Raw genomic sequence first — 19,523 nt, 5'->3', positions numbered from 1 at the left:
TGGTCAGATTTGTGCTTTAAGGAAATTGCTTTAGTAACTGAATAGAGGATGAATTGGAATGGGAAGAGACTTGAGGCAGGAAGAATAGTTAGAAGGCTTTTATTATTAAGTAGTTAAGAGATGACCATGGCTTCTACAAATACTGTGTAAGTGGAGAGAGGATATATTTATTTTTTATTTCATTTTATTTATTTAAGGCAATAGGGTTAAGTGACTTGCCCGAGGTCACACAGCTAGGCCATTATTAAGTGTCTGAGGCCCGATTTGAACTCAGATACTCCTGCTTCCAGGGCGGGTGCTCTTTCCACTGGGCTACCTAGCTACCCTGAGGATATATTTATGAGAGTTACTGTGAAGGTAAAATGAAAAAGATTTGAAAGCAAACTGGTTATGTGGGGTGAGGAACTGAGAATGATATTAAAGATGAGACCCTGGGTAATTGGGAGTAATAGTAATAGGGAAGCTTAGAAGATATGGCTTGGGGAAAAGATAATGACTTTTCTTTGTGATATATTGAACTTGCAAAGCAGTCAGGATATCCAATTTGAAATTTCCAAAAAGGTAGTTGATGATGTAAGACTTGGGCTGAGGAGAGAGATTAGGGCTAGTATTATAGATCTTGATAAAGATGATCATTAAATCCAAGGAATCTGGTGGGATCATCAAGTAAGAAGTATAGAGGGAGAAGAGAAAAGGGTCCAGGAAAGAGCACTGGAGAAACCCAAGGTAAATAGGTGTGACATGGAAGAATATCCAGCAGAGTAGACTGAGATGGAGTAGTCAGGCAGAAAGAACTGGGAAAGAACAGTATCACAAAAACCTAGAGAGGAGAGATTATCAGGAGAGGGTGATCAATAAAGGCTACACAAGGGCGGGTAGGTGGCATAGTGGAGGACGGCTAGATGGCGCAGTGGATAGAGCACCGGCCTTGGAGTCAGGAGTGCCTGGGTTCAAATCTAGCCTCAGACACTTAATAATTGCCTAGCTGTGTGGCCTTGAGCAAGCCACTTAATCCCATTGCCTTGAAAAATCTAAATAAATAAATAAAGGCTACACAAGTTTAAACAAGTTAAGAATAAGAACAGAGAAAAAGGTCATTAGATCTGTCAATTTAATAGATCACTGATAACTTTGGAAAGAGCAGTTTTATTTAAATAATGAAGTTGGAAGGCAGATCACTGAGGGTTTAGAAGCAACTGAGAGAAGAAGAGGCTGTTATCAAAAGAATATATTTTTTTAAGGATAAGGAAGATATGGATGTATTTGTAAGCCTCAGAGGAGCCAGTAGATAAGGAAAGACAACTTTAGAGAGAGGGAGGATAATAGTAGGAGCAAGCTACTAGAGAAGACAGCATGGGATAGGATCAAAGATGCATATAGACTAGATTTTGCCTTGGCCATTTGAAATACTAGTAAAGAAGATGGTGGGGAAGACATATGGGCAATAGAAATATAAGAGGTGAAAATTCTAGGTGAATGTGGCTTCAGTTTTTTGATTAAATTTGAAGCAAGTTTCTTAGCTGAAAGGGCTGGGAGATGGGGAGCTCTGGATGATTTGAGGAAGGATAAAAGTTTTGAAAAAGGTCATTGTGGGGTAGCTAGGTGGCGCAGTCGATAGAGCATGGGCCCTGGAGTCAGAAGTGCCTGAGTTCAAATCGGGCCTCAGGCACTTAATAATTACCTAGCTGCATGGCCTCGGGCAAGCCACTTAACCCTATTGCCTTGCAAAAACTAAAAATAACATAAAAATAAGAAAGTCATTGTAGTGAGTAAGAATAGTGAGCCACTTAAGAAAGTGTAGAATTGCCTTGCTGCACTGAGTGCCCAACTGGGATTGGACAACACAAATTTGTAATGGACTCAGCATGTTTTCGTGATTATTCTCCATTTCAGCAGCACATGAGGAGCAGCAAGAGGGCAGAGAGCAATGGTGTGAGTGTATAGGGTGAGAATGGGCAAGGCATGATCAACGGCAGGACAAAAAAGATTCAAATGTAGAGCCAAAACTGGCAGACCTCACTTTTTTTTTTTGGTTTTTGCAAGGCAATGGGGTTAAAGTGGCTTGCCCAAGGCCATGCAGCTAGGTAATTATTAAGTGCCTGAGGCCAGGTTTGAACTCAGGTATTCCTGACTCCAGGGCTGGTGCTCTATCCACTGAGCCACCTAGCTACCCTGACCTTGAATTTTTTTTAAAAAATTTGGCTTTGTAATCATATTGTTTTATTTTTTGTTTAAAAACATTATTCTGAGAATGGGTCCAAGGGTTTTACCAGACAGTCAAAGGGGTCAAGAACACACAAAAATATTTCGAATTCTTGGGCCAGATAGATGTTTCTCTGTACTATCTCCTTCACTATGGCCAGGACCAATAATCCTTTCAAATTTATTACAGATCTTCTTTTCATCTTGCTATGAGGTTGTAGGAAAGCTATTTATCCACTCCTTTACAATGACATTCAGAACCCTCTTATGATGTGGCTGACAACTTATCTCATACTTCTCCCTTTTAAGTAATATCCATTTCAATCAAACTGGAGTATTGCTAACTTATAACTCTAGTTTGTCAAGAAGCAATGTAGAAGAATGTATTAAGCACCTACTGTGTGCCGGCCAATGAGCTACAAAGACAAGTGCAACAGTGCTGGCTTTATAGTGCTTTACATTTTATTGAGGTTAAAAACATGTACATATATGTGTTGTGGGGGCTTAGTCTTCCTAGATCACTAGGGATGGAGTCAACCTAATGGAAGATGCTGGGAACCTGCTTCTGGGAGACTAGAGAACTGTAGCATGAATGGCTGTTTTTGTGTTGGGAGTGCCCTTTTTCCTTGGCTATTGGTGACATGGATAGAGTGCTGGACCCAGAGTCAGGAAGACCTCATCTCCAAGAGTTCAAATCAGGCCTCAAATACTTGCTAATTGTGTGACCCTTACCCTTGTTTACCTCACTTTCCACATCTGTAAAATAAGCTGGAGAAGGAAAGGTAAAAAAATCCAGTCTGACTAAACCACAACAAAATACATGCGCTCATATACACTCATACTACATTCAAAAGAAGTACAAAAATAAATAAAATTCATTTGGGAGAGTAGGACCTGGGGGAACCAGAAAAGTTTTTATATTTTCATGTTAAATCAATTAAACATTCAATTAATGAGTATTTACTGAATATCTATGTAAAAAAAAGAATATCTACCATGTGTCAGGTAATGGGATACATGTACATTCTAATGGAAAGAAAACAGGTACATATAAAAATATATTCCATATATGTATACATACATACACAAAGAGTAAATACTCAGGGAGCTCAGGAAAGATTTTATGCTGAAGATAACAAGTGTTTATCAAAGTATTTATAGCACCTAGTAGGGGTTTAATGCATTTGATTGGTTAATTGATTGGTTGAAGATGGCGCCTAAGTTTCATCTTAAACAAAGATGATTTACCAAGTACAAGATAAGGAGAGTGTGAATTCCCAACATGAGTTTTATTCATGAGTACAAGGGACTCTCCTAGCCTTTCTGTCTCCTTTCCTTGCAATCAAAGCAGACTATGGTGCTCCTTCCTCCAGGAAGTCTCTGTAGACATGCCCCCCCAATCGATGGTATCTGAAATTTCTCCTAGCACATTCCCAGAACCTTCTTTTCTGCCCAGATATATCCTTCATAATTATTAATATACTTCCTCCTCACCCTCAACTAGATTCTAAGTTCCAAAGAAGTTAATTTGGTGCAAGCCAAGTATAATGAGTAGTGTTGGATTAGGAGACAGGAATGCTCTGAGTTCAAGTCCTACCTCTGACCACTACCTATGTGAGTTTAGATGTCATGAAATCTGAGCTTCAATTTCTTCATCAGTAAAGTGGAGAGCCCTGTGACAACATCAAAGGACTAATGTCATCAAATAAGATAATATAGCAAAGCCCTTTCCCAGTGCTAAAATACTACATAAATGAAAGTGATTTTATTTCCTGTTTCCATTCCCCAAAGAGCTGTAGAAATATGCACAGGGGGAAGGGCTTAATGTCTGTGGCGTTAAATTAAATTGAGGAAGTGGTGCCTCCCTTCCATGAACTCACATCCCCTACTACTTCCACCACAGTTTGTTAGCTACCCATCCCTCTACTCATACCAGAGACCAGCAACCATTTCCTCCTTATCTGGCCCCAACTTCCTCCCCTTCTGGAAATGAACTATGGCTAAATCAACTCTACCATGATTCAAGGATGGGATCAGTTTGTCAGTAAATATGCACACTTAATTTCATTGGTCACTTATTTTAAATATGCATTTTTTAAAAATGCTAAGTGACAAAACTATGCTAAGTGCCAATGATATGAATAAAGGCAAAAATAATCTCTGTTCCTAGGAAGATTACACTCTTTTGAGGAAGACAAGAAGATATGTACACAAGTATATGCAGAGTAGATGGAAGGCTATACACATTCATCAATCTAGACGCCTTTGACCCCACTTATCATCACTGTAACTTTCCACAGGAAAGTACCCATCTCTGGCCATCACTCAACAATGCACATGATTTTCCCCATCAGAATAAAGATAGCTGTAGATAGAACATTCAAACATAGGCAAGAAAGATAGTCCCTACCTTCAAGGAACTTATTTTCTAATTGAGGACACATAATGAATGACTGGAAGGAAATGGAAGTGAGCAGATGACATGGAGGTATAACTATGAAGTGGAGGCCTAATTCTAGGCAATATGAAATGAAAACTCATCTATCAGAGCCACTGTCCTAAGGGTAGGATCCTGTATTCTGTATATGGAGGAGAACAAGGACTACAGCCTGAGAGCTAACAAGATGTAATATAAGTTTTAAAGAACAGGGCAGGGACTGTATTTGCTTTTGTAATTGTATCTCTAGCATGTAGCACAGCGCTTGGAACATGTTAAGAGATGAAGAAATGCTTTTTCATTCATTCATTTATTTATTGACTCATTCACTGATTCATCCCTATGATTCCATTCTGATTTCACATATTCCCCCAAATTTGACACTTAACCTGCTGGAGGCTTTCCTTGATTTCTCCTAGATATTAGTGCATCCATCTCTTATTCCTTGCCCTGCACGGCCCTTTTCTTTGCCAAAGCAAACCTCTCACATGCACAAGTAAATCCATTCTCTTCCCTTTTCCCCAAGAGACTTGTGCCCTCTTCTGTTATCCCTGCTCTCTTACTTCTTTCCCATCACTGGTAGATGCCTAGGAATGGTCTCTTTCCCCAAACCCTCCAGTATTTGCTTCTTGCCCAGAGTCAGTTTTTGCTCTTCGTCTAGTGCCACCTTGAGGTCGCTGCTTAACCCACTACTGACAGTAAACATACCCATGTCTCCTCCATCTTCGGAAAACCCTTACTTGTTCTCTTTATCCCTACCAGCCTTCCTCCTATATCTTTGTAACTCCTTGAGAAAGCTTTCTATAATCAATCCCTCCATCTCCTTTCCTCTAGTCTGACTTCTCACCTCATCATTTTCTGATCTCATCATACAACTTCAATCACTTTTTTTTAGATTTTGCAAGGCAATGGGGTTAAGTGGCTTGCTCAAGGCCACAGGCTAGGTAATTATTAAGTGTCTGAGATCGGATTTGAACCCAGGTCCTCCTGACTCCAAGGCCGGTGCTCTATCCACTGCGCCACCTAACCGCCCCTCAATCGTTGTTTTCAAAGTTACCAATGACCTCTTAATCGCCTAATCTCATGATCATTTCTCAACCTCATCCTTCCTGACTTCTCTCCAGTTTTTGGAAATGTTGAACTACCCTCTACTCCTCAATAATCTCTTCTCCCTTAGTTTTCCTCCCACCTGTCTGATCCCTCTCCTTCCCAACCTCCTTTCCTGAATCTTCATCCAAGTCATGCCAGCCAACATTGGGCCTCTCTTCTGGGTTCTTTGTCCTGGGTTCTTTTCTCTTCTCCCTCTGTAGCTTCCACCTGATGATCTCAATAGTTCCCAAGATTCGATTATGATGTCTAATTCTGTGATGATTATCTAAAACAAGCTGCTTTTCTACCGACCTCCAGGTCCACACTTTTTTGTTTAGGTTTTTACAAGGCAGTGGGGTTAAGCGGCTTGCCCCAGGCCACGCAGCTAGGTCATGATCAAGTGTCTCATTTGAACTCGGGTCCTCCTGACTCCGCCTCGGGTTCACACCTCTTTCCACATCTCCAATCGGGGGTGCCAGGAGATACCTGAAACTCGCCGAGCCCCACCTGTGCCCCGCCGCCCCCTCCCCCTTTTGTCCCCCGGGGCTGCGGTATCGCGTGAGCCCCAGCCAGCGGCCCGCGGTGCAGGAGTTTGGGGAGAGCCCGGGTGGGAACCGCGAAGCCCCGGGTTCCAAGTGCTGCACTTGTGTTTCGCGGGGGGCCCCGGGGCGAGCTGGCGGGCCCCGGGCCGTCCCAGGAGCGGGCCGGTTGGGATGACTCCTACGTTACCTTGCGGGTTTTGTCTGTGCTCCCCACCCCCCCACCCCCTCCCGCACCCTAATAACCGGGGCGAGCCACGGCCACGAGGTGGCACTAGACTGCGGTCCAAGCCCGGCCCCAGCCAGGCAGTCAGTAGCGGGGGGCTTGAGGAGGAGAGACCGTTCCCGGGTGTCTGGGGAGGGGGCGGCAGCCGGGCCGCCTGTCCCTGCCTTCGGGGGCGGCCTCGGGCAGAGGTCCGGAAGGATGTGAGCCCGGGGCCCAGGACACTCAGCGGCGAGCCCCGGGCCGCGCCGGGCCTAGAGCAGTGCGTGCATCGGGGCGCGGGGCCCCGGAGAGGGAGCGTCCCGGGGCGCGGGGCGCGGGGCGCGGGGCCCGGGGGGAGGGGCGGGGGCCCGGCGGAGCCCCCCCGGGGCCGCGCCGCGGTTGCGTCACTCTGCCACTGCGGCGCCGGGCTGTCCCAGCGCGGCCCGCGCGGCGGGGTCCCCGCCCCGCCCCCGCCGGGCCCCGCCGCCGCCCCGGACCCGCCCGCGCCCCTTCCGGAGCCGCCGCCGCCGCCGCCGCCCAGGTCGGGCCCGGGATGCGGGGCCGCGGCGGGGGAGGGGCGGCGGGGGCGGGGGGAGGGGCTGGGCCGCCGCCGGGAGGGGGAGGGGCTCGGCCCCCGCCCACTATGCAAATCGGCGCCTCCCGGTTGGGGTGGCCGGGGCCGCGCGGGGCTGGATATAAGGCGGCTCGGGAACAATACGTCCGGCTCGCGGCCCCCGGCTTTGATCCCCGCGGCTGGGCCGGCCGGTGCGGGACGGGCGCTGCGTGCATGTGCGTGCGCGCGCGGGGGGGGCCTGGGTGCGGGCGGCCCGGAGCGGGCGGGGGAGCCGGCTCCCTCCAGGTGCGGGGCCGTCGGAGCCAGGTGAGGCGCGGCCGCGGGGCGGCCGGGGGGCGGGGGGCCCCGAACCAGCCGGCCCCGGGCCGAGCCTGGGAAAGTTTGCTCGGCGCTCGGCCCCCCCCGGGCGGCGGGGGGAGGGGGGCGGCGGGGGGAGGGGCGGCGGGCCCCGGCCCGGCCCCGGCCCCGGCCCCGGCCCCGGCCCACGGCGCCCCGTCCCGTCCCGCAGGCGGCGGAGATGGACTTCGACGCGTACCAGCACTACTTCTACGACTGCGACTACGAGGAGGACTTCTACCGCTCCACGGCGCCCAGCGAGGACATCTGGAAGAAGTTCGAGCTGGTGCCCTCGCCGCCCATGTCGCCCCCCTGGGGCTGCGGCCCCGGCGCCTGCTGCTCCTCGGCCGCCGGCGGCCCGCCCGAGCCCTGGCCCGGGGGCTGCGCGGCCGACGAGGCGGAGGCCCGCGGCCCCCCCAAGGCGCCGGCCAGGAACTACGCCTCCATCATCCGCAGCGACTGCATGTGGAGCGGCTTCTCGGCCCGGGAGCGGCTGGAGAAGGCCATGAGCGACAAGCTGGCCCCCAAGGGGGCCGCGGCCAAGCCCGCCGCCGCGGCCGAGCCGGCCTGCGGCCACCCGGGGCCCGAGGCCCTGGAGCCGCCGGCCGCCTGCCCCTGCGCCCCCGGGGAGCCCAAGCCCCCGGCCTGCTCGGGCTCCGAGAGCCAAAGCGACTCGGGTGAGTGCGCCGGGGCCCCCGGGGGGTGGGGGGCAGGTGTGAGCGCGGCCCGGCCCCGGCAGCCCGGCCTGGCCTCTCGGGGCGCAGAGCCCCCTAGCCGCCTCTCGCACACACGTGGGTGTGTTGGTAAATAGACCGAAGCCCCGAAGGAACAAAAGGGGGTGGGAGCCGACTGCTGCTTCTTGGGCGCTGGGGGGGGGGGGGTGTGACCCCACCGAGTCGGAGGGTCCCCCGCTGTCGGGGCTCCTCGTGCCCCGTTTCACAGCGTCACGAGAATTTGGGAGATCGTTGATTCTAGCCCCCAACTTTTGAGAGACAGGGAGGGCTCTGGGTAGAGCCCCGCAGCTGAATAGCAGGACTCGGACCCCTGGTTCCCAACATGTTCTCCTGGGGTGTCTTGGTGGAATGCAGGGAAGGATTGCTCCCTTCTCTTTTGGAAGCCCCTCAAAATCCGCGGGTGTTCAAGTCAAGAAACACTTAATTTCCTCCTGAAAAACACTAAGCTAAGTGAGCTCCTAAGGTGGTTGAGAGTCTGTGACCCATCCTGGATCCTGCCCTCGATGTTTCTGTGCCACTCGCTCTTCGTGGGCTGGTAACTTGTCTGGGAATAAAAAGAGGAGAGCTTAGAAGGCATCCGTCACCCGTCCCCCTCCCCACTCAGGCCCCCAAACGGAGGACGGGACCAGGGAGGATCTGGGATACTTGCCCATGGGCTTGTGACGAGTGAGTGCCTGGATCTGCCTCCTAAGTAAGCGCTTTCCCTGATTCTGCTGCAGGGAGACGGCAGAATATTCTTTGTCCTAATTTCGTGTGCCCTTCCCTTGGGGACTTGGGGGACTGATCGAGAGTGTGCCCAGTTAGCTTCTTTTGAAGTGGATCCTCCTAGTGTCTTTGGTACCTCTGGTTTCTTGAACCTTTGCCCATCTCATCTTTTGCCAGTTAGGAGAGGGATAGAGCTTTGCTAGGGACCTGGCAAATGAATGAAGATCATCGCTCCTGCACCCCAATCTCAGAGATCCTGGTTGATTTAGCAGCCAAGGAAGGGTTGGTCCTAAGATCATGGGGGGGTGGGATTCTCGGCCAAAGGGTAGACAGAGGCACGCCAGGCAACTTAGACTCCTTTCTCTTCCTTCACTGTGTGCAGTGAGTGTCCTTGGGGAGGTGATACCTTCCACCTACAGGAGTCCAGACTGCAGGGGTTGAAAGGGATCTGAAAGCCTAGAAAGTCGACTGGAAGGGTCTGGCTCTCTGGTTTTTTTAGTGGGGGGAAACAGGTACTCAGCCCCCCCCCCCAGTCTTCTAAGTAAATGGCAGAACCCGGATTCTAGCTGAGTCTTTTAACTCTTTAGGGCAGGAGGGATCCTGCTCAGAAGCTCGTTTACTGGTTTGAACAGGCGGCTGTGTTGGTGGCTAATTGAGGAAGGAACTGGCTTTCTCTCCAACTGCTGGGCTTTTGGAATGCCCTGGGGACGCAGATCGGCTGCTACCGCTCTAAGCTGGGGCCCTGAATGTGCTCTTTTAAACCTTAACAATGAAAAGGATCACTTTTTTCTCAGGTTGCTCCATGCGGAATCTTTTCTAAAGCTGAAGGCTTGTCACCCCGAGGGTTGCAAATCAACCTTCTTTTGTGGGTGCGTTCTGTGGCTTTTTTTTAAATGTTACTTTTCTCTTAGTTTTACTTACTGACCTGGCCTTTCACCTGAACCTGTTTCCAGGGCCCCTGGCACTGGGACTGGCCACATGGCCTGGGAACAAAAAGCAACAGATTGCAAACAATGAGGGGGGTGGGAACAATGACTGACATCGAAGATCAGCCAATGAGGAACTGAGGACTGGCTGAAACAGCATTCCAAACAGTAGCAAAAGAACCAATCCTCAGCCTAGGCCAAGAAGAGCTGAATGGGCCAGTTTTATTAATGGGGAAATAATGCAATTGTTCCCACCATGCAAGTTTGAGTCACAAAGGGGCTTAAGTATCTTGATATGCAAAGAGCCTAGGAAATGAGTTCAAAGACCCTAGCTTTGGTGCAGTGAGAAAGGAGCGTTGGAGAACTGGGCTAAACAGGCCGGATTTCTCGGCTCCCTACTTTGCCTCTGGGAACCTCCCTCTGGCTTCAGAAGAATTTGGGGGAGTGACCTTCCCAGGAAAGGAGTGAGTCAGGTACCACTCCTAGGAGCCTTGCCTTACCCTAGTGGTTTACACAATACTAATAACTCCCAAACGTTTGCAGAGAGTACTAATAGGGAAGCAAGGTGGTGTAAGTAGCCAAAGATCTAGCTTTGGGGATCAGAGGGATTCAAAGAGCAGCTTTGCCTGTTTTACTTTGGGAAAGCAGTATGACGGGATTGGCCCTGACAGTCTCTCCGGACCGGTGATCCTTTTTAAGTTGTAGGCAAAGGTTACCTATGGAGAATCTAAAACACATTAAGTGATTAGCCTAGCTAACATCAGGGCTGGATTTGAACACTGGACTCTTCTCTAGTGCTTTCTTTTGATTCCCTCTCCCAGGAACCCCTTCCAGTGGGTCAGCCCACCTATTGACAGACCCGAAAGGATACCCTAGGACCTTGCTAGTGATCCATCTGTCCCATACCCCCAAGCCTGCCCCTTTCATTTTTGAAACCTATAGAGCCCAACCCTCTTTTGGGGGCCCATATTCGGAAGGCTAGGGCGAGGGACCACCTGTGGGTGATGAATGTTCCTGAAGCCCATTGAGCCCAAGGGTGTACTGTTTTCTGAAAGACAGCCCCTTCCCTCCCCCGGAGGGGGAAGCAGGGGCGCATTGCAGCCCCTCTGTCTGTCTCTGAAAGTCTTCCTCTGAATGGGACGCCCGAATGGCGAGGTGGGGGGATAATAGGATTTATAACTTGTGAAAAGTAACAATGGGCCGAGTGCGGGCTGTGCGAAGCAGGAACAAAGGGCCCTTGCTCGGCCCCTAGACCCCTCATTTACAATTCTGATTGCGCATGAAAGAGTCCGACCAGGGGAAGATCTTTATAGCTCAACTTTGTCCCAGGCTAGTGGGGCACCCTCTCCTCTTCCCTTCCCTTCCTTGGGGGAGGGGAGAGCCTGGCTAGTCTGGGGACTCTTTTGTTCTTATCTAAACCTTGCTGAGCAAAAGGAAATTGGAGAATATTTTCCTTCTTCCACCACTTTGTAGGGAGCAGATCAGCTGGCTCTCAGATCCCCTGCCGCCTTGGGAGCTGTTGATGCCTGGCTTAGGAAGTGGCATCATCTGGCTCCTAGCTCTCAGCCCCCCAGAGCAAGATACCGAAGCAGGAGGTTCTGGGTTAGCCACATACCAAGACTGTTGAAATTCCCCAAGGTCAAGCCTTCCCTGGTCACCTACATCTATAATCTTTAGACTCTCAGGATTAGAAGAGGAAGAGATCTTCAAGGTCTCTATTTGCAAGTGAAGCATCTGAGACCATTTTGCTATTACTTATTAATGGTTATGATGGTTACTAATAACAATGAATATTAGTATTAATATTTCAGTTTTTTTAGTGAAGTAATGATTTACTCAAGTTTTTAAGGATCAAGGGATCTTAGAAGCAACCTAAAGGGAGTTGGGTTCAAGTCTTGTCTCACATAGTTGCTATCTGTGTGATTGGGGACAAGTCATTTTACTCCTGTAGTCCTCAGTTCAGGAGGAATGACTCAAAGATTCTTCCTCTTAAACTAATATTAGAAAAGGTGAACATTGGGGGCCAATCGGTGGAGCGCCGGCCCTGGAGTCAGGAGTACCTGGGTTCAAATCTGGACATTAAATAATTACCTAGTTGTGTGGCCTTGGGCAAGCCACTTAACCCCATTTGCCTTGCAAAAACCTTTTAAAAAAAAAGGTGAAAATTATATTTTGATTTTGGTCTTTGTAACCCTGGTGCCAAGGATAAAGTAGTACTTAAAGCCTACTTTTATTCAAGACTGCTCTAGGTTATATTAATTCATCTGGGTCCAGAATCAGGGCTGCTTCCACTGGGCCACACATAACTTTTGTCGTTTAGCCCTTTCTGATTTTCCTTGGACCTGTTTGGGGTTTTCTTGGCAAATATACTAGTTTTGCATTTTACAGATAAGTAAGCTGAGGTAAACAGTTAAATAAATTGCAGAAGGTCATACAGTCACTAAGTGTAAGTTAAGTGTCCGAGGCTTGCGTTTGCACTCGGGTCCTCTTGACTCTAAGATTGGTGCTTCACATAGGTAGTAGGTGCCTAGAACTAGGATTCAAGCCTGGGCTTGCTTGATGATCATTCTACTCTGTCTCTCAGGTTGGATATTTCTGGACTCTATTCTGAGTCTTGGAGAGCCTAGCTTTGAATTCTCACACTAATAATAATGATGGCATTTACATTGAACTTGAAGCATGCAGATACTGCAAATGAGATCTTGGGCAAGGTCCTTGGCCTCCATTTCCTTATTTGAACTTGACACTTTCAAAGGTCTGGAGTTAGAGGACCTGGCCCTGCCTACTTAGGATCACAGGACCAGAGTTGGAAGGAACCTCGGCAACTGCTTCATCTAATAACCTCATTTGTCAGATAGGGAAACTGAGGCCTGGGCAAGGTTAAATCATGCACAAAAGAATCAGAGGTGAAATTTGAACCCAAGGTTCTGACTCCATAGGCATTTGTTCCACCATCCCACAGTGGCTTGCCTCCATGGAACCTTAGCCTATTTTATTTCCCTGAATTTCATTTTCCTCATCTGTCAAAGGAGGGGCCTTTTGAGTTCTCCATCCCATGTCTTAACTAGTTTGGCCCTCATGTCCCATCATTAATTATGAACTCCCTGAGGCCAGAGACTTGTTGGTTTTGGGGGTTTTTTTTTGTCTTTATCCTTGTAGCCTTAGCTGGTACACACACCCTTGCATCTGGTAGGCCTTTTAGTTATTTTCTTTTCTTCTTTCTCCTTGGATAGAGGGTGAAGAGATTGATGTGGTGACAGTGGAGAGGAGGCAGTCCCTCAGTGTCCGGAAGCCAGTCACCATCACTGTTCGAGCTGACCCCCTGGACCCCTGCATGAAACATTTCCACATCTCTATCCACCAACAGCAGCACAACTATGCTGCTCGATTCCCCCCGGAAAACTGTCCTCAGGAGGGGACTCCAGAGAAAGAGGCCAAAGAGGAAGAGGGGGAGGAAGAGGAAGAGGAAGAAGAGGAGGAAGAACAAGAAGAAGTAGAGGAGCTCGTGGGTCCCCCAGGGCCTGCCAGCCCCCCCATCCTCAGAAATGGGGCCCAGCCAGGCCCGGCCAGCCTCTTCTGACACTGAGGACGTGACCAAGAGGAAAAACCACAACTTCTTGGAACGGAAGAGACGGAATGACCTCCGCTCTCGCTTCCTGGCCCTACGGGACCAGGTGCCTGCCCTGGGCAGCTGCACCAAGACTCCTAAGGTGGTCATCCTCAGCAAGGCCCTGGAATATCTGCAGACATTGGTGAATGCTGAGAAGACCATGGCCTTGGAGAAGAGGCACCTCAGGGCACGGCAGCAGCAGCTACAGAAGAGACTCGCTCAGCTCACTGGTCACTAACCTACCAAAAAGACAGAGATGGGGCTCTCCTTGTGGAAAACAGACTTCTACTTTCCTCCCCCTCCCCCTTGGTAATTTGCACATTTTGGGTCCCATGGGACTAACTGGACTTGATCCCGGAATGCACTGCGGCCAAATGCACGTACTTACACACTCTCACTCACACACACTTTCACACACATACTCATACTCTACACACACACACACACACACACACACACACACACACACACACGGCTTGCATTCTTGGAACCTTCAAAAGACTGTCTTGGCATGTTGCATCCCCACCTTGCTCCCCAGCTCCTTTTCCTCATTTCGGGGGACAGTCTCTGTCCAACAAAGCAGCTGCCTGAGGGAGGGGCTTTGGGGTCCAGCTCTGGGAGAAAGGCAAGGCATAACAGATGCTGAGTGACAGGTGGTGTTCTCCAGTGGTGTTGCCCTCCCTGAAATCACACACTCCAAAGCTCCAGGGTTGGTCATGGTGAGGGATGCTCCTGCTGGGGCTGTCCCTGTGGGGTTAGCTGAGGACAGCTGGGCTTGGAGGCTGACGACTCAAGATACTTTTTCCAGTGGATACATGAGCTGTTTTCACTGGAGAGGAGCCTGGAGACTTGTTTACTACGGAGACCCTTACCTCTCCACTAAACACTTTACACGGTAGCCGAGGGGTTGGCAACCTTTTGATGCTACAAACTTACAGAGTTGGATATCGAACTGAAGGCGTACCGCAGAAGGAGAAGGGGATAACTTGGTCACCAGAACTGTCCCTCTTGTTTTTTTTCACCAGAGGCTTCTGGTTTGTAGGTTTGAGATACGAGGTGGGATCTTATTGATATGTCCTCTATTGTCCTAGTGACTTGGGGTATCCTTCAAATCCCATTTAAATTGGTCTTAGCAGCAAAGGTTTCTGTAGAACCTAGTTCCAGGAATAGGTCCTGCCTTGGTGTGTATCCCCCCCAACCACTGGAAGCAGGTGATGGGGAGCCTAGGGTGTGTTATTTGGGGATGCAGAAGGTTGGAGTTAGAAAATTATTCTACCTTCTTTCTTCCTTCTTTCTGAAGCCCTAGAGTAGTTGGTAGGTTCTGAAGAGCTGTTACAGACTTGCACGCCTCTCTTTCCGTCCTTGTAGGATGACTCCTACTGCTGTCCTTGTTCTTCTGCCTGGCATGCCAAAAACTCTTTCTTAGAGTTTCCTCAGAGAGTTCAGGGGCTCAGCTGGTTGGCCAGACCTTCTGGGGAATCTGGCTTTCATTCCAGAGTGGACCTGCTGAAATAACCCAGAGCACCAGATATGGAAGATGAGGCCAATGGCAGGTCCCCAAGGGATAATCCCAGACCAATACAAAATTCTGGTTGCTGCTTTATCACATGAGCTCATGCCCTCTCTGGGTAGACTACATCTAATTCTGGTGCAAGGCTAATCCTAGGGAAGAATTTGAATTTTAACTCATGTCAGGCTATGAGATCATAGGAGCTGGAAGGGTCATTTAGTACTATCTTTTCATTTTACAGGTGAGGAAATGAGACCCAGGGAGGCCTCAGAGGTCACAGAGATCATAAGAGACAAAGTCAGGAATTTAGACCCAGAACCTCTGATTCCCCAATCCCATGCACTACCTACTTTTCTGTGCTGGTGACTACCTATTGAGGATGTTGTAGAGAGCATCCACCCATCTATCTATTGGACAGAGGATTGAACTAGGTGAACCCTAAGAACCCTCCCAGCTAAAAGATTCTATGATTCCAATTTCAGGAGCTGCCAGGGCAGTGGGAGGGATTAATACGTCAGCCTCCTATAGCCTCTTGACAACTTGACACTCGGGTGCCTTTATTAGGCCACAGGTTTGGGGTTGCCTCCCATCCCTATCCCCCTAGAACACACACACATTGTGGTTCTGACTGGCACTTGACACTGGGTGTGAGGAGGGCCTGGGAGCTTTGTAACTGCTTCCAGAGTTCTTTCAAGCAGATGGTGACCCTGGACCTCAGAGACCACCAGGGCTAAAGGGTTGAAGCCCTTCTGATATCCAGTGGGCAAAGCCTAAGAATGAGGGGCCCATCCTGAAAGACATGACTTCCATGGGTCATTCTGTGGCCTGTGGAACCAAGGTTGCTGACTTCTTTCTTGTCTGTGGGAAGGTTTGGGATGGGTCAGGGATAGTTGGGTTGCTTGGGTTTGGGTTTATACCAGAAGCTGCTGTTGGGTGTCGGGGTTGGGGAGACTGGTTTCTATACTGTATTTTTGTATGACTTTTGCAAAGTATTGTTAATTGTTTTTGTACAAGAAAGACCTCCCAGCTCATGCCCCTGTTACAAGGGTTTGATTTATTTCCAAAGGCAAATATGCCTGAATTTTTGTATTGCGATTCTTTTAGTTGTGATTAACTTCCCAATTAAGAACTGTTCCTTATACCTCTAACTCTGAACCATCATCAACATTTAATAAAAGATTTCTCAAAGTAGTTGGCATTGTTTGCTCTCTCCAAGACCCCAATGCAAGGGTGAGAGCCAGGCAGGTGAGAAAAGGCACTGAAGGCTGGCCTATGCCATCTATGCCTCTGGTCCCACTTCATCAATTTACAAAGTTCTAGTTGAGGCAGGTAACAATTGGTGCTTATCACACAGTTGCTTAAAGGGAAGTAGGACTTCTATAATACAGATGAAAGGATGTAGAGTCATGGATTTTATTTTATAATCTAATCCCCTTTCTTTTTCAGAAGAGACCCAGAGAGGGAAAGTGATTTTATCCGAGGCCCAAAGGGCATACTAGTCACAGTACCTGACTTGTTACCTAGGTGACTTTGGACAAATCCTTTCTTCTCTGGGCCTTAGTTTCCCCATTTGTAAAGTAGAAGGGGTTGTACTAGATGAGCTCCAAAGGCTCTTCTAACTCTAGATCTATGTTCCTGTGTTGCTTTTTTTTTTTTGTAAAACTCCTGAAAATGGCTGTCTTAAATCATTTCTCAGGAGAGCAGAGCTAGTTGCATTGCACTAACGAGTAGTAACAGATGGGCAGCCTTAGTTTTACATTGGTGGCCATGAAATATTTATTAAGAATGCAGGAGGGCCTTCCAGCACACTGGTAGATCTTCTTTGGAGGCCGTATAGAACTGCCATAACAATTGGAAGGGCTGTGCTGGCTGGAATGGAGGCGGGAGTGCCCATATTGAAGATGTGGTTATTCTTTCTGGATTATAAATTGTTTTTTCACTTGTTTCAGGAAAGAAGATGACTATTTTGCCTCCATTATGTGCTACTGTCAAACACTAGGAAAATCTAAACTGCACAATCCCTTCCCCTAGCCTTGGGGTGGGGACTGGGTAGTGACAAAGCTGATATATTTGGAGTTTAATATGAGTGGTAGTGGCTGTGAACTTATTTTTATTTTTATTAGTAAAACCGATAGATGCATTTCAATATATGTGATTTCCTTTCTATACATTTTAGTTTTATTTTTTTTTTCATTTTGAATTATAATTCAGAGATAGGGTCTCTGGGGGTTGCCCATAAAGGGAAAGGGAAGATTGGAGGTCATGTAGCTCATTCTATGTTCTTGCCCCAAGTCCCACTGTAGTAAGGGTCGGGTTGGATGGGGGGAAGGTGATGAGAATCCAGGTTCTTACTGACACCCAGCGCAGTGACCCTTCCTCCAGGGAAGGTTGCTGAGCCTGTTGCATCCCGGGAGGAAGTTCAGTAAATGCTCCTAAGAGCTGCCGTCCCCCAGCCAGACTCACACATTTCTTCAGCTAGACAAGATTGGCTTGCCCCAAACTGGCCCCTTCCAAGCTGGGAGACAACTCAACAGAAGCAGTTCTGGCTGAGAAAGGCCTGAAGTGAAGCCCTGTGCTAGAAACCTGATTCTCCTGGCCTTCTCTTCCCACCCTGCAGCCATTGATAGGAATCTCCCTGTTGCCATGGCTAAGCCTCTACCCTGAGCAGGGTGCTGGGACCTGTGGGGGTGGGGGTAGCGGAGAACTGGAGCCAAGGCTATTGCTGCCACTTGATCCAGCTGCTGCTTTATCAGACAGCCCTTCGTGAAATAGGGCTGGGATTGTTGGGGGCTTTCCCCTTATCAGTTTACTCTCTTGAGTCACAGTTCCCAGTGGGGCCCTTTGAGCCCAGAATTCTTTGCAGTTTTCTAGGCCCCACGGTGGACAGTCCACCTCTTATGGCTTTGCCAAGTTCATGTGAGGGGAGAGAGTTGGGAACACAGGTTTTACCTGGTACCCAAGAGCACTAGAGAGCTGATCTCCCAAGGGAATGGAGAAGGTGTTTTGGGAATGTGAGTTTTATTTTTAAGCTCAAAGCAGCTAGGTGAGCAGTGAAAGCTTGTGTGTGTGTGTGTGTGTGTGTGTGTGTGTGTGTGTGTGTGTGTGTGTGTATGTGTGTCTATGTATGGTACCAAAGAAAGAGTACAGAGCTATAGAGATGTCTTGAGAAACCTGGTTCTAATCCCCTGAGCCATACTGTGTGGTCATGGGAATTTAAATTCAATTCAACAAATCTTAAGAACCTTACCCTCCACCTTCAGAGAAAGTACAATGTTTTTCCATCTGGAAAATGGGTATGAGAGATAGATTGATGTGATGGCTAAAGGACCAACTTTATTAAGTCAGAGCCTATGCTGGGGATGAGGGGCAGAAGCAGGGGTGGTGTAACAAAGACAAGCAAAGCAGTCCTTTTGTTACCTTAATGGGGAAAATGATGTATATATCTATAGATAGGTCTAAATGAATTTAGTCAAAACAGACAGCTGAGGGGAAAACCTGCTGAATGTAGTACTTTTACTGAGTGGTAAAGGAAACTAGGGATTCTTAGAGACACAATTGAAGAGGGGTGTTACAGGTATCAGTGCCAGTGTGAAAGCACCCTGGTTGGAGAGTGCTATGTGTGAGGAGCAGCAAGCAAGAGGCTCAGAAAGGAACACATAATGTGTAATAAATCAGGAAAGGGAGGACAGGGCCAGATGGTAAAGAGCTTTCAATACCAAACATAGTTGTTTATATTTGATGCTAGAGGTGATAGGGAGCCACTGAAGTCTATTGATTGGGAGGAGGAGACAGAGGGGCATGTGGCTAGACTTGTGTTTTAGGACTGGATCTGGGTAGGCAGGGATTAAAGTGGGGAGAAGTTTGAACCTGGGAGAACAAGCAGAACGCTGTTACCAATAGTCAGCGGTGAGGCCAGGAGAGGTGATGAGGATGTGACCTAGGGTGGCATCTGTATGAAGGGAGAGGAGACATACTATAGATAGAGGTGTGGGAGGTGGAAACATCAGGGTTTAGCAAGTGATTGGAAATGTGGGGCAAAAGAATGGAAGAGGCAAGAATGTCATGAGGTTTGACCTGAGTGACTGGAAGGAGTGATGGATAGATAATGAATTAGGAAGATAGATAATGAATTCTGTTTTAGACAGATTGGGTTTGAGGGATGTCTGGTGATCATTTTTTGTCCCTAATGTATACTGGCTGTATGGCCCTGGGCAGGTTCATTTAACTCTCCCAGCCACAAGCAAATTGTTTTTTTTTTTTAATTTGTTTTCCCAAATATATGTAAAGATAATTTTCAATATTCATTTTTGTAAAGTTTGTCTCTCTCACCCTAACCCTAACCTCCCCCCCCCAGGATAGCAGTTAATCTGATATAGGTTGTACATGTGTAATTGTGTATACATATTTCTATATTGGTCATGCTGTGAAAAGAAAGGAAATTGAGAAGGAAAAAGTAAAAAAAAAAACAACTTTAAAGAGGTAAAAATAGTATGTTTTGATATGCATTCAGATTCTATAGTTCTTTGGACCTAGATGACATTTTTCATCACAAGTCTTTTAGAATCCTCCGTGATTGATGTATCGCTGAAAAGAGTTAAGTCTATCATACCTGATCATCCCACAGTGCTGTGCATAGGCAATTCTTTAGACTTTAGA

At 48.3% G+C, this 19,523-nt stretch overlaps 1 protein-coding gene across 1 annotated transcript; it reads left to right on the top strand.

Annotated features, from left to right (window-relative positions):
- Positions 1-7,191: 7,191 nt before the first annotated feature.
- MYCL (MYCL proto-oncogene, bHLH transcription factor) lies at positions 7,192-16,058 on the top strand. Its single transcript, XM_074217626.1, is given in 4 exon segments — positions 7,192-7,352; positions 7,555-8,059; positions 12,981-13,276; positions 13,278-16,058. Coding segments are annotated over 4 exon segments (1,212 nt in total). The 5' UTR covers positions 7,192-7,259; the 3' UTR covers positions 13,596-16,058.
- Positions 16,059-19,523: the final 3,465 nt, after the last annotated feature.

Source organism: Macrotis lagotis, chromosome 1, assembly GCF_037893015.1.
Source record: "Macrotis lagotis isolate mMagLag1 chromosome 1, bilby.v1.9.chrom.fasta, whole genome shotgun sequence".
Taxonomy (NCBI): Eukaryota; Metazoa; Chordata; class Mammalia; order Peramelemorphia; family Peramelidae; genus Macrotis; species Macrotis lagotis.
This window is presented reverse-complemented; position numbering and strand designations above follow the sequence as displayed.